Genomic DNA, 15,969 nt, shown 5'->3' with positions numbered 1-15,969 from the left:
ACAGTAAAGGTAAGCTCAGACTCAACGTCTCAGCAATCTACACATCCACCAAATACGCAACCAGCTATCAAACACTCCATCCTGTCCAAGTCTTTTAGTGCATCTACTGACATCATGCATCAACGTATGGGTCATCTGCACTCCGCGGCTCTTCATTGATTTTGCAACTCAGAGAATTCCTCCAAACATAGTTGCACGAGTTGTATACAAGCTAAATCACATTGTCAACAGTTCAAATCGTCCTCTTCCCTTCCACACACTTCCCGTCCTTTGTACCAAATCCACAGTGATGTAGTTGGTCCAATACAATCTACTACTCCATCAGGAAACAGATACTTTGTAACTTTCATTGATGAATTTTCCAGATATAGTCGTTTGTTTCTAATCAAGAAGAAATCTGAAGTTTTTGATGTGTTCAGAAATTACGTTGAGGAAGTAGAAAGGCAAACAAATCACAAAGTATGCATATTCAAGAGTGATCGCGGAGGTGAGTATACATCAATCCGACTGAGAGCATTTGCTGCAGCCAAGGGTATCATTCTTGAACAAGGACCTGCTCAAACTCCTGAGCAGAATGGGGTTGCTGAACGGTTTAATCGCACTATTGTTGAGAAGGCTAGGGCGGTGATGATCCATGCTAATCTCCCTAATTTCCTATGGGGTGAGATCATATTAGCGATGTCTTATATACTCAATCTTTCACCTTCACGCTCAATCAACAATCAATCACCTCACTCGTTATATACATCAATATGTGCAATGGGTGGAGGACATAGAGGTGATATCAAGTTCTTGAGGGTGATAGGTTGCTGCGCGTATGTCCATGTACACAAAGATTCAAGACAGAAACTTGACCCTACCGCCACACCAATGATACTTGTGGGATACGAATCTGGTGCTAAAGCGTATAGATTATGGTGTCCAAAGACAAGGCGCATGGTGATATCAAGAGACGTAACGTTCCTTGAGAACTCATTTCCAATGAGGAATCAGATGGAGCAACACCGTTCCGACATCCCAACATTATTGGATGACGAATGGCATTTCCCCTCTTGCATAGATCCACAACCTGAACAATCATCTCAAGCTTCTCAATCAGAGCCTCAAATGTCACCAATCAAACCGCCGGTACTACGACCATTGACACTGACTCCAGTGAAGGTTCCGATTATACGACCCGTTAGACAAAAGAATCCTATAAATAAGCTTGGAAATTTCAGGACATACGCTGCGGTGACCAGATCTTCAACTGAATCTGACGAGCCATCTTATGCTCAAGCAATGCGCGGACCAGAACGACTTCTTTGGATCGAGGCCATGCAAGAAGAGTACACATCTCTGGTGAAACACAGGATTGGTAGACTGGTTCCAAGACCAACCGATACCAATGTACTACCTGGCTGGCATGTGGAGATTACTACAAAAACGTGACACGCAGGGCAACATCATTCGATACAAGGCAAGATGGGTTATTTGTGGCGACCGCCAGATACACGGAGTCGACTACTTCAACATGTACGCTTCAGTTGGGGTCAAGGAGTCCCTGCATACAATGTACGCACTTGCTGCTTCAGAGGATCTTGAAATATGTTCATTTGACATCAAGACTGCATTCCTCACGGGAAAAACTGATGTGCCAATAATCACTACTCAAATCACCGGATTCAAAGATGGAAGTTCTTCAGTAATGATATTGGACGCATCTGTATACGGCACTAAACAAGCTCACAGACAGTTCAACGCGACTCTGAAGAAAAGATATGCATCTATCGGACTACATTCCACTGAAGTCGATGATTCTTTGTATTCAAAGCGTGTAGGTCAAGAATATGCACATGTACACATGCATGTCGATGATGGAACAGTGGTAGCTAGCTCTGTAGAAATTATGCAGGCAATCAAGAAGGAGCTATTCTCAATCTTTGACATCAAATGGTACGATGAACCTACTGAACATCTTGGGATAAAGGTCACACGTGATTGCAAACGTCGGACAATTCATATCTCTCAAGAAAATTATCTGTCTGATGTTCTGGAACAATTTGGCATGGATGATTCCAATGCTGTCCCCACTCCAATTCACACATCCACCAAACTCAGCATTCCAAATGAAGCAGATGTGAATCAAGCACGGGATTTCCCATATCGAGAAATCATCGGAAGCCTGAATCATGCAGCCATCAACACTCGCCCGGACATCTGCCACACCGTATCTATGCTGGCTCAGTACTCGTCCGCATATGGGCACTCTCACTGCACCGCCGTCAAACACCTGCTACAGTACGTCAAAGGTACACTGTCGCGAGGTATGACGTTTGGTGGTCATGATGTTCCGTCTAGGGAGCTAAAAGCTTACGTGGATGCCGATTATGCAAACGATGTTGCGACACAAAGGTCGAAGACGGGCTATACAATCGCAGTTGGTGGTTCAACTGTGTGCTGGAGGAGCAGAGGCCAACGGAGTGTTGCTCTGTCAACTACTGAGGCAGAGTACATGGCAATGGGAGACTGTGCGGAACATGTGCTATGGTTTAGAAAGCTATTGTATGTTTTAACTCTTTGCTCTCCACCTCCAGTCAAGATCCATATGCCACCGACAACAACCTTCAACGACAACAATGGTGCCGTGTTCCTATCAAATGAAGCTGTGGTCAACTCACGTTCTAAGCACATCAACATACGACACCACTTCATCCGGGATCTTGTTCGACGGCAAATCATCACACCAGCTCAAATCAACACAAAAGACATGCCGGCCGACTTCCTTACCAAATCGGCGACAAATGTTGTTTTGGACAAGTGCAGTTTGCTGGTTGGAAATGTGGATGGGGACAACAAAGTGGTGCACAGTGCAACCACTGATGCTTACAAAAGTAAGTTCCGCCCTATAGTATGTCACCAAGTGGTGCCTTCTACAATATCATCAAAAGACAATTCCTTGGCCACACTGTGAGCATATGACAAAATCTGCCCTTCACGTTTCAGGTCTACACACAACACATATGTTCCGCGGACTGGTCATAGAGGGGGTAAATGGCTTGCTTAATTTTCTTTATCAATTTCTTTCTTATAATTTTCTTTATCAATTTCTTTCTTATTTGTTCAATTGATTTTTCAGTTTCTATTTTTCATTTTATCTTTTTATCTATCAATTATTTCATTTTCTTTCTATTTTCATCTCTATTAATTTTTTAACTCATTGTCTAGATTTCAACATTATATATCAATTATGACCTGATTTACTAGTGATATACGTGTCCAGAGCAGGGGGCGCTGTTGTTCTATGTAGTTTCACATACACACAAGTTACTCTTTCCAGTATAAACATATCATATCAAATTATCTTTATAATAGTTACTATATAAATATGTACTCTTCACGCCATCAAATGTTTGGGCACAAGTTCTATTTTTCACTTCATCCCAAACTATTGGATCAACTCATCTAGATCCAGAGTGTCCTGTTGAGATTTGTGGTTTGATTCAGGTAGCTCGCTAAGCTTTAGAGCCAGCAAAGTCAAAATTTGGTCAGCTTTGTCGGGATACATCTCTTCAAAAAACTTGAGGCGATATGATAGGTGAAGTACAGTGGCTAGAACAACTGCATCACACATTAAGACTTTGGACTTGTATGACTTGAGCTTTGTAATCATCACATCAATCATCTCCTTGAGGCTGGGGAAAATGGTCAATTTTTGTTGACTTTGAAGCTCGGCAATCATTAATTGGAAGTGGTATAGTATGTGACAGGCATTTGAGTCGTCACCCTCCATTAACTTGGTTGAGACTGTAAAGAACTTGAATGGTAACAACCTTCAGTCATTATCAGAAAACATAAGACAATCAAAAGTAAAAGCTCACCTCCAGAAGGTGATTCAGTGCCTTGACAGCTCGCCATTCATCCCAACTAATAGTAATACCGTTGAAGTAACCTTCCTCGTCATCAGCCAATATATGGTTGATAACCTGAGGTACAGAAGAGTACAAAGCTCACATTAGATGTGAGACAATTGAAACAAAAGCACATTCTCAAAACATCTACACACCTTTTTGGCCTCACACGCTCAAGACTGGGAATCCAAGACAATTCCCCAGCAATGCCCGTGACCTGAGATAGGGCTTCGTCCCGTGTAGTTGAGCTCCTTCTTGACGACATCAAACTGTTGGATCCTTGCGTGAGAGGCAGCAATGGCATTGGCAAACACTTGAACCTATTAAGCATGAAGTAGGCATTAAAAGGACAAATGAAAAGTGATATGATTAGCGTCAATAGTTTCAAAACATAGGATTGAACAACATGCCTGGCAAACTGCCCCGGGAAGAACATCCGCGTGATTTTTCTTGGGGTCAAGAAGAGCTGGCGGAGCATCATCTTCCTCTTCACCTTCGTCAGTATCATCTGGGTTAGCTCGATTGGTATCGGTATGGGGGTTGGAGCCTTGAGTGAGTTCCAGATTGGGGTCATCTTGCTCGATTTCCTCCTTGTCTTCAGATGGAGCTTCAACCACAATCAAAGGTCCATCTTGTGTTTGCAATAGGATTTCAGGGACCCTACCTGGCTTTGTTGTGGGTATTGTGTGACCTGCTGTAAGTTCGATTGCTTTCAGTCCAGCCTTGACTGTAACCGCTAACTTGTGAGCATAGCATTGAATTTGGTTCCTAGAAGCCTCCCAATTGACTGGGTCATCTGCGTCCCAGAACATCCGCTCCATCTCAGTAGCCATGGTTGAATTGTTAGAACCCAAATCGGTTGTTTGTGCTATCATCTGGATATAGAGAACAAACACAAAGTGTTAGTAAGAGATTTTGAGATTCTTGAAAAGAGTGGATGATACTTATCTTTGAATGTAATCCATGACGGATTAGGAAGTTACCAATCTGTCTTGCAAGTAGCTTGCCATTTTTGTTCCAAGCAACTAGCTTGAGAGTAATATGCTTCACCTGTAGCTTCCAGTTGGTGTCGATGTAAGAAATCAAACAGCCCATGAAAGCCTTCTTGCCACCACGAGTAGTCCATACATTGTGTATCAGGTTGAACTTTGATTGTAACTCCTACAGATATGGATTAGCACCAAGTAAAAACATGGATTAGCAGTAATAGCCGGTTTAAATCCAGGTAAGCAGGTACCTTGAGAGTTTTGATCATATGATTGTGGTATTCTTGGAAAATTGATCTGGCAGTTTTCCTGGACCACCAACTGGATCGAAGTTGAGCTGATGAGTTTGCAAGGAGAAACACGGATTGCAATAGAGGATCCTCGATTTGTGTCCAAGGTAAGGCATGTCGAGCTTGCCATAAGACTGGGATGCAATTGAGTTTCTCGACATCAAATTTGGGAGTCGCCAGAAAACTGTCCAAGGTCGCTTTGGAAGAACCTTGTTTCTTAAGAAGTTCAGCTTGCTCTTCTTGATAAGTCTTGGGTAATTTAAAACCTGCCTTTAAAGCAAGGTGGTGTTTTCACCGTGTCCGGGTAGTGTTCGCTCGTCGACGAGCGCGCACGACTTCCCTTTCTGCCTCAAAGGGAGTTGGTGTGCGCTCGTCGACTAGCAAAGCCTACACAGACACGGTGTTTGCGCACAGTTTTCTTTTTTTACCACCATCATGATGTCCCCAAAGGTTGAAACGATTAGTTTCACCATCCAGAAACAGCGGGCCGCACCATTGACAAGTCCATCCGCAAGGTCCAGCCTCGTTTTTTTTCTGGATAATGTGAGACAAAGAAGATAACAAAACAAATGAACAAAGTTATGATTATGAGACAGGAGATTGGTCTATGAAACTATACCTGCTCTGGATGCCAAGTTGGCCCTTCGTAACCCCTATATAGCTCTGCCAGGTCTGACTCGGTAGGTTTAGCCTTCTTCCTAGGCCTTGATTTGACATTGTCATCCGAGTTTCCATCAACATCGAGTCTGTCAGGAACCTTAGATATCTGTATGTAGTAAACAAAGAAAACCAGTGAGCATTATAGTGAGATGACTGAAGTGAAAGGCGAGATAAGATCATATACATACCTTGCCACGCTTTCTTACAGGTGGCTTCTTTCCAGTTTTTGATGAGGCACTTGGACGTGGGCGCTTACAGGTGAGATTTCAAGAAGGACTGCCAGAGATATGGATGACTGATGAGGTGTTGGACCCTTCTTGTTCTTCATCTGCTAAATCATCTTCATTTTCTTCATCATCTTTGTCTTCCAAGTATTGTTGAGTATGACCTTCTATCATGACAGAGGTTCCGGATGTTGTGACATGTTACTGGAAGTGAATAGCACATAAGCCACAAGTCTTAATACAACTTTTATACTAAACTAAATCTCAAACCCTAATTATCTTCAATTTAAAGTGCGCCACTCCTGCGATGCGTGTACACTCTCTCTCTTTTCCTCATCCGTTCATTCACGGTATAGGAAAAGAGTGAGTTAGGAAAAGAGTGAGTTACCCCACATTTCTCTTCTATAGTTTCATCTCTTCTTATTTCTTTATTACTAATTGAATATGTGACCTTTTCATCTGATGACATGTCGACACTAGATTCAATACTGAGACCATGCATGTCGAATTCATATTCTATCTTTTTATCTTGACTATAAACCTTCAGGTCAGATTACTTCTCTTACACTATTCTCTGTTTATATTATTTAAGTCTTGTTATCTTCATTATTGTATGTCTCTATTTATGATCTGTAGGTTAGTCAGGTAGTTAGGACGAGAGGTGATTTGAGACTCACCTCTAGATTCGTCATTTGGGTTATCAGGTGAAATATCATCCGTTCATTCACGGTATAGGAAAAGAATTAAATACTGAGACCATATGTGTCGAATTCATATTCTATCTTTTTATCTTGACTATAAACGTTTAGGTTAGTCAGGTAGTTAGGACGAGAGGTGATTTGAGACTCACCTCTAGATTCGTCATTTGGGTTATCAGGACAAGCTTCGAGACTTTTCAAGTATGGAGACCCTTCAGCCTCAGAATATTCCTGATGAACTGGTTTACTATTTATGTTCAAGGAGGATGAGACAGGTCAAGTAGGAGTTCTTCGACCATCAGAAGGGGTAGGAACAAGGCCAGAATGTCGACCAATAGGGCTCTTAGGGCGAATTGATCTTCTGATGTTGTGAGTGGATGATGAAGAGGGGACTTGAAGACGTAAAGAAGAGGACTGTGGACGGCTTTGCGAAGAAGATAGAAACTTGGATACAGATTTACGTTTCTTGGACTCAGAGGGTGCCATATCAGAGTAATGCAAAAGTAGAAGTGACAAAACAAGCCTGACACATATGTAATAAAATGGAGGGGGAAAGTCAACTCTGGATCAATCAATGTTGCAAACTTATGACAAAATCACAAGACCTGCTGGTTATATACTCACCAGTGTGGGTTCTTCTGTGGCTTGACTAGAATCAAGGGTGTGGTTGTTGTTGTAAATGAAGCGCTTGTGGGATCGGGCCTCCATTTTTGGTCGAGGAATGATCTGATCATCCAGTCTAATGCTTTGGTGCCAGGCTATAGTGTGGTGTTTTGATGACAGGGTGCTGAGATGAGATGTGAGTTGGTGATGAATTCAATGTTTTGAGCAAAAGGGGGTCCAGGGGCTAGTTAGGAAGGGTTTTTCCAAATCCCACGACTGCAGAAAGGGTTGGAATTAAGGATTTACGGGTTTGATACAGTAAATCCTAGGTATGTACACATCTAGTACAATAAATTGTATTCTATACAGGTAGAATGCTATTGTGTTGCAATTGTGTCGCAATGTTGGCCCAGCGCACCCCATTTCATTGCGCAGTACACGCAATGCCTATATACCCCGTTGCTATCGCGCCATACCGCAACGCAGCCGCAACACAATACAATCTTTTGCATTTCTGCTCGCGCGTTGGTAGGGATCAGCATTCCCAAGGACTTGAAAAAATTTGCAATACAAGAATGAAATGCATAACTATTTATGATACCCTTGAACTCCTATTTGGATAACAATCCCAAGTTTGAGCTCTTCGCATCATCACCTAAATGCCAAATCAACCTCAACCAACGCTACCAAAGCACTTCAAAGTTGCAAAGGAAGCAACATCGCTAGCCGGTAAACATGCTGTAACTAGCGGATGGGAAACAAGCACCCTCAAAGGATACTCGAGCGGTCTGAGTAAATTTGTTGAGTTTAAAGGAAAGACTTCTGACGGCTTCGACGAGAACAAAGAGATATTGGACAAAGATATTTACAAATTTATTGCATGGGCAGGAGAGTTGAAGCTGGAAAGACAAGACGGTCCAAGTAGGAAAATTTTGTCAGTGACAATAAAGATATATTTGGATGGCATTAGAGCCTGGAGTATGGATAGACACACAATGACCGCCAGATCCCCCCTTGACGTCGAGGGGGGTCAGAGTCTCGCAGTTGCATTCTGACTGCATCACAATCATTTTTCATCTGAGCAGCTCAGATATGCACGGTTACACTGGCTTGCTCAATAAGTTTCAGTGAACAGCGCTGTACGTTGTGGAAAGCAAATCACACCTCAAACCCCTGTCCTTTATACGCCTCTTCTCCTCTGAGAAGCAGCCTTGGTGCCCAGGCTTTTACTCGCAAACAGTTCAAGTTTCATTTTATCTTTTTTTCATTTCAATTTATTTTTTTTACTTTTTTCATTCAACATCCTTAAGGGCACGTTTGGTAGCGCTTTTTGTAGGGAGTTTATTGGAATAAACTCCCTTGAAATTTGGAAAAAACGCTGTTCAAAAAAAGTCGTTTGGCAGCGATTACGGTACCCAAAAGAAACTCCTTCCCCGTCCTCAAAGGAGTTTAAAAGGTACGTTTTGAAAACCGCAAAAAGGGAGTTTTTCCACTCGTAAAACTCCTTTTCGAACTTGGTCAAATTTCATTTCGACACTCTTCAACCCACCTCGACGTCAACCACCTCTCAACGGTTTTCATCACTCTTCTCCCACTTCCAACATCCACCTTCTTCCTTTTTGTTTGTTGTTCGATCTCGACTTTCGACCCTCCTTGTTCATATTTTCGTAATTAATCAGTTTTGCCTTGTTACTTTCGACTGCTTTAGTCCAAACTGATATTTTCTCGTTACGACCAAACCCTTACTTTATTTCAATATTAACTGACCTAACATGGACTTAACTGCGACTAAATGATGATATGAAATGACGCACCCAGAGTGGCTTGTCAATGGTGATGGATATTAAAATGGACTATGGTATTAGGGATTGTAGCGTTGAATGCGTGTTTGAGAATTTGTATGACTGTATAAGACTTATGTATAAATAGTAGTCTTCTAAGCATTGTATTTTTGTTTTCTCACTCACTCATCTCGCTATATCTTCTTTCGTCCATTTTATTCTTTTTCTTCCATCGACTTCCACACTATTCAGGTGTGTTTCAAGCTTGTTGTTAACTAAGTCCAACAAAGCTATATATTAACACCAGCGCTTTTAGGTCTGCATCATGTTATTTTTCTAGTTTCTATTTTCTTTTTCTATTTTGAATGAAATATAACTCACTCATCTCGCTATATCTTCTTTCGTCCATTTTATTCTTTTTCTTCCATCGACTTCCACACTATTCAGGTGTGTTTCAAGCTTGTTGTTAACTAAGTCCAACAAAGCTATATATTAACACCAGCGCTTTTAGGTGTGTTTCAAGCTTGTTGTTAACTAAGTCCAACAAAGCTATATATTAACACCAGCGCTTTTAGGTTTTTGCCACTTTCTGCCCCTCACAGATTTAGGAGCATACAAAACATTATCAGTACTTTACTCCATGTCAACCGATCCTGATACAACCTCATCGGCACCACCAAAAACCAAACGATCTTACGAAGCTCCTGCTACGATGAATCCGGCTCTTGCTGCTGCGACGACCGCGCTAGCCGCGGCTCCTGCTGCCATTCGGATGCAGTTAACTGACAAGAACTACAACGTTTGGACCACTTGGATGGAAAGTGAAATGGACAACTTGAACATTTTTAGTGTCGTTGATGGAACTTACGTGCTCCAAGAAAACGCGCCAGCTGATGAACTCGTCACTTACTCGAAACTTGAACGCAAGGCCTATAACTTCATTGTCCGACACTTGGACAAGAATAACTTAGCTTTGGCCACTCAGTTTTCTAGCAAGGCGGGTACAGCTAAAACCGGCGCGGGACTATGGAAGCATCTCAAAGAAAAATACATGCCGAATAATGTATTTCATCAAACGCACGTTTTACATACCTTTCTCCACATCAAGTATCAAACTTCAACACAATTTTGCAGCGAGGTTCGATCTGCCCTTGCTACTCTTTCACGTGTCGGTCTCGATATCCCGGAACGCGTCCTTGTCGTCCTTATTCTTGCGCGTCTCCCCCGCTCAATGGAGTCGTTCATTAGGGTAGTCTCACATTCCATGAACGCGAAAACCGAGGTTAACTTCATTTTAAACCGACTCGAGCAAGATGCGCATCAACAAGCTACTATGGATGAAGTTTTACCTTCTACTGCTCTTATTTCGACTGGCAACAAAAATCCCAGTCATATGTGCACTCACTGTAAACGACCTGGCCATCTTGAGCCACGATGCTGGATTGCTCACCCTGAGCTTAAACCTTCCTACGCTCGTGGACGAAAAGTGAACGCCAATATCGCTTCTTACGAGGCGCCTGTTGCCACTTCTTCGGCCAACGTTTACTCTACTCCTACTGCTGTCTATGCTGGAGTAGATCTTGAGGACCCTTTGTCAGCACCATCTTTTCTAACTTCCAACTTCGCTCTCAATGCATCACTTACGCCTGTATCTACACTTCTCGACTCAGGTTGTTCTGATGTTATGTACGCCAACCGTGACGCTTTCTCAAGCTACTCCGATTTTCTATGCAACATCAATATTGGTGAAGTTGGGAGAACTGTTCAAGCCATTGGCAGAGGAGTTGTTACGGTACAAGGTGCCGGTGGAATTGTCACTTTTGAAAACGCTCTACATGTACCTGTATTACCCTACAACTTAATTCCTCTTTCACTTTTATGGCAGAAAGGCTCTCAAATCTTATACCATGGTGATGATACTTTTTCGGTTGTACGCGGTGATAGGCTTGTTTTCAATGGAGTTGTCAAGAATCGTCTTTTATTTCCTTCTATTTCCACTATTATTTCAACTTTGGACAATACAAACATTGTTTCTTTCAACTTATGGCATGATCGCCTTGGACACATTAACCACGACTATTTAAAATCTACAGCTGCCCAAACTGAAGGAGTAGATGACTTGCCAGGTAAAGATTTTTGTGAATCCTGTGCTATCAGCCGATCTACCCGACTTCCTTTTTCTGGAAAAATTCCCCGTCCTTCTCATCCTCTTGACGTTGTCCACACTGATCTTTCTGGTAGAATTAATCCACCCACTCCATCTGGCTACGAATATTTCATGAAAATTACCGATGGGTCCACATCTTATCGTTGGTTGTTCTTGCTACGCTTCAAGAATGAAGCTCTGGACAAGTTCAAGGAATGGAAAGCTCAAGCAGAAAGGTCTTCTGGCAGAGTGGTGAAGAAAATCGTCAGCGATGGAGGAGGAGAGTATGTCAACAAACTCTTTTATGAATATCTCAAAAACGAAGGTATCTCCCATGACGTTACCGCTTCTCACACACCACAACAAAACCCTTTTTCTGAACGTGGCAACCGTACAACTAACGAGAAAGCCCGCACAATGCTCCATCGTGCATCTATGCCAGCATTCATGTGGGGTGCTGCCGTTTTAACTGCTGTTTATCTTGAGAATCGGACGGTTTCAAAATCTTGTGACGGTATGACTCCTTTTGAGGCTCTCTATGGTTCGGTGCCTTCCATTGGTCACATTCGAATTTTTGGGTGTGCGGCTTATCGACATCTCACTCATGGACGAGATGGCAAATTTGGTCCTCGAGCTGAAAAGCTGATCCTCATTGGTTTCGTTGAAGGCATGAAGAACTATCGACTTTATGATCCTTCCACTGGAACCATCTCTACGTCTCATGATGTTCGGTTTAATGAAGCCGAATTTCCATATTTACAACTTTCTAACGATCCTAATGCTGAGATCGTTCCTTTTACTGAAGAAGAAATCTTGGGTCGAGAACCTTTGCGGATTCGACTTCATCAACCTGTCATTGCTGAAGAAATACGACAAGAACGTCATATTCTTACTGCGACAGCTTTAATTTCAATTATTGGCAACTCGATCGATGAATCTGCCAACTTATCTACTCTGGATCTCGAGCCTAATCCTCCTACGTATGCCAGAGCCCTTCTCACGCGAAACTCCTCAAAATGGCAACGCGCAACTTTCGAAGAATTCGACTCTTTTGCTGCTAACCATGTTTTTGAGATAGTGGATAGTCTCCCTCCTGGTCACAAACCCATTTCTACCCGTTTTGTATACACGCGCAAGTTTGATGACTCTGGATTCCTTAACAAATTTAAAGCCAGATGTGTTGCTCGTGGATTCTTGCAAGAGGAAGGCAAGGACTTCGAGGAAACCTTTTCTCCTACAGGTCGACTTGCTACTCTTCGTGCTGTTTTTGGACACGCTGCAACTGAAGATTTGGAAATTGTGCAAGCTGATTTTGTTACTGCTTTTCTTAATTCTACCCTTGGAGAAGGAGAAGTTGTCTATATTCTCATTCCTGATGGTTTTGTTGACTGGATCAAACAACTGCCATTAGAATCCCCTTTTCGAGCTTGGTTACCTGCGTTAATAGAACGCTGTGGATCTTTATGGCTCAAACTTCTTCGTTCTCTTTACGGCCTTAAACAAGCATCTCGGAGCTGGTATTTAACAATCAAAGCTTGGTATTACAAGCATGGTTTTATCGTTAGTGATGCGGATGCGTGTCTTTTTGTATGGGTTGGGAAGAACGGTGATAGAGTCTTGATTTACATGTGGGTGGATGATATCGTGCTTGTTGGTAGCAATGTTCGATGGGTACTTGATGAATTAAAGAAGGATTTTAGGATCAAAGATTTAGGACCGGTAAAAATGATGTTAGGAATGGAAATCAAGAGAAACAGGGAAGCAAAGATTCTCTCTATTTGTCAATCAAAATACATCAATGAACTACTCAAGGTGTATGGCATGGAAGACTGCAAGTCTTTGGGTACTCCTCTCCAATCAAACTTACCAATCTTACCCGGTACTGAAGAAGAAGTGCTATCCTTTAAATCCAGTGGCCTCAACTATCGACGCGCTATTGGTTCTCTCAACTATCTCTCTCAATGTACTCGCCCAGACTTATCCCATCCCGTCAGTCTTTTGTCTCAATTTTTGGACAAACCAACCATGGATCACTGGAATCACTTCAAGTGTGTGCTCCGTTATTTACGGGGTACTAGTACTCTCTGTCTCACTTATGGTGTTCAACCTGTTAATGAGACTTTACTTAAATTTCAACCCGACATATCTGGACCTCCTGTTGCTTTTTCGGACTCCAACTGGGCAGGCTGCACCATATCTCGTCGCTCTACTTCAGGTTATACCTTTATTTTTAATGGTGGAGCTGTCAGCTGGCGATGTAAGAAACAACCAACTGTTGCCTTATCCTCTACTGAAGCGGAGTATAAGGGATTTCTTGATGCTGGACAGGACGGCATGTGGATTAGAAGGCTTATGGCTGATTTTGGATACGATCAACTTATCTCTACTACTCTGTTTGGTGACAATCAAGGTTCAATTGCTCTTTCTCGCAATCCTGTTTTTCATAGTCGAACCAAACATATCGAAATACAATTTCATTGGATTAGAGAGAAGGTTCAAGACAAGAGCATTGACATTAAGTTCTGTTCTACTAACGACATGATCGCTATATTCTCACAAAGTCCCTCGACAGGTCAAAACTTCAACAATTCAGACGTGATCTCGGCTTGATTGAGGGTACTGATTTGGCTAACGAGGGGGGGGTTTCGGTAATTAATCAGTTTTTGCCTTGTTACTTTCGACTGCTTTAGTCCAAACTGATATTTTCTCGTTACGACCAAACCCTTACTTTATTTCAATATTAACTGACCTAACATGGACTTAACTGCGACTAAATGATGATATGAAATGACGCACCCAGAGTGGCTTGTCAATGGTGATGGATATTAAAATGGACTATGGTATTAGGGATTGTAGCGTTGAATGCGTGTTTGAGAATTTGTATGACTGTATAAGACTTATGTATAAATAGTAGTCTTCTAAGCATTGTATTTTTGTTTTCTCACTCACTCATCTCGCTATATCTTCTTTCGTCCATCGACTTCCACACTATTCAGGTGTGTTTCAAGCTTGTTGTTAACTAAGTCCAACAAAGCTATATATTAACACCAGCGCTTTTAGGTCTGCATCATGTTATTTTTCTAGTTTCTATTTTCTTTTTCTATTTTGAATGAAATATAACTCACTCATCTCGCTATATCTTCTTTCGTCCATTTTATTCTTTTTCTTCCATCGACTTCCACACTATTCAGGTGTGTTTCAAGCTTGTTGTTAACTAAGTCCAACAAAGCTATATATTAACACCAGCGCTTTTAGGTGTGTTTCAAGCTTGTTGTTAACTAAGTCCAACAAAGCTATATATTAACACCAGCGCTTTTAGGTTTTTGCCACTTTCTGCCCCTCACAGATTTAGGAGCATACAAAACATATCATGCCTCGAGCCAAGAAAGATCCGAACGCTCCAAAAGTCGCGAGAGCAGTCTGGACCGATTCCAAGATTCGTTTTATACTCAACGAGTTTTTAACTGAAAAAGAGGATGGTAACATGATTGGTGGCAACTGGAAACCCGTGGCTTACACCAATGTTCACGAGAGATACACTCTTGCGTATCCAGAAGACAAGGTGAATAGAGAACAAATCAAAAATTTATACACCACAGTCAGTTGTTTGTCTTGATATCAAATTCAAAATCGATTCATCATTTTAATCAAAGTTCTTTTATTTTTTCTTCGGCTATCGATCTAGAGCAAGAGTTCTTATACTGGAATGAAAAAAGTCAAAATGACCTCTGGAGCTGGATGGGTTGGTGGCAAGATCGACATGCCAAATGAATGGTGGGAGAACGTAGGCAAGGTCAGTTGTCTTGCCTGCTATTCTTCTTGAGATTGTCTCGGCTGACCGTGTTTTGATTTTCTTAGAAAGACAAGGACGCGATGAAGCTTCGAAACAATTCATTCGACTACTACGAAGAAATGGATGCAATGCTTCATGGATCTAAACCGGCTGGGGCTTTACGTACTGGCACAAGTTCTGGTACACGAGTTGAGGCAGAGAATAACGAGGAAGAGGAAATTGAAATTATAGATCATGATAATTTAGAAGAAAGCAAAGAAGAAAGCAGATATGATGAAGTAGATGCACAAGGATTGACCCAAGCCGAAAGAGACCTCGATGATCTTCCAGATCCAGATGAAGAAGTTTCAACTGAAAAAGGCAAAGGTAAAGCAATCGTATCAGGTTGCTATATTTTTGATTTTTCGATATTTTCTACTTTTCAATCGATATACAAGTCTAACTGACTATACCATTGTTATTGATGGAACAGACTCACAAAACCTCGATCTTCCAACTCCAAAGAACCCTACCACCGTCTCTACTATCAGAAAAGAAGGTACCAAGCCTTCGACTTCAAAATCTACCCCTGTTTCGAACATCAAGAAGAAAATGCCGGCTCGCGAGGTCAAACCAGTCACACTGGCAACTGCGATTGCTTCGGCTTCCGATAACTTGGCTATAAAGGCTCAAGAGAAGGCAGATCGCTCTGCTCAGCTCAATTCAGCCATAACCGAAGCAGCTCGCATCAAGGCCGACAAGCTTCCAAACTCACACGAAGGCTCTGGAACTCTTCAACCCCGCCAGCGAAGATCAATTTCCCAACTTAGACGACCGATTAATTTCGATTGATGTCATATCACAGGAGGCTAAGCGGCTGTCTTTGCTGTCTAGATCCAAAATGGCTGGTTGCTCAAGC

General features: G+C 42.1%; 1 protein-coding gene across 1 annotated transcript; it reads left to right on the top strand.

The window, feature by feature from the left end:
• Window positions 1-14,984: 14,984 nt before the first annotated feature.
• MELLADRAFT_95618 (uncharacterized protein) lies at window positions 14,985-15,902 on the top strand (the record flags this gene model as incomplete). Its single annotated transcript, XM_007418124.1, has 3 exons — window positions 14,985-15,071; window positions 15,137-15,455; window positions 15,544-15,902. 3 exons carry the CDS (start codon window positions 14,985-14,987, stop codon window positions 15,900-15,902), a joined length of 765 nt encoding a protein of 254 aa, XP_007418186.1.
• Window positions 15,903-15,969: the final 67 nt, after the last annotated feature.

The sequence above is a fragment of the Melampsora larici-populina genome, assembly GCF_000204055.1.
Source record: "Melampsora larici-populina 98AG31 unplaced genomic scaffold MELLAscaffold_85, whole genome shotgun sequence".
In the NCBI taxonomy this organism is placed as follows: Eukaryota; Fungi; Basidiomycota; class Pucciniomycetes; order Pucciniales; family Melampsoraceae; genus Melampsora; species Melampsora laricis-populina.
This window is presented reverse-complemented; position numbering and strand designations above follow the sequence as displayed.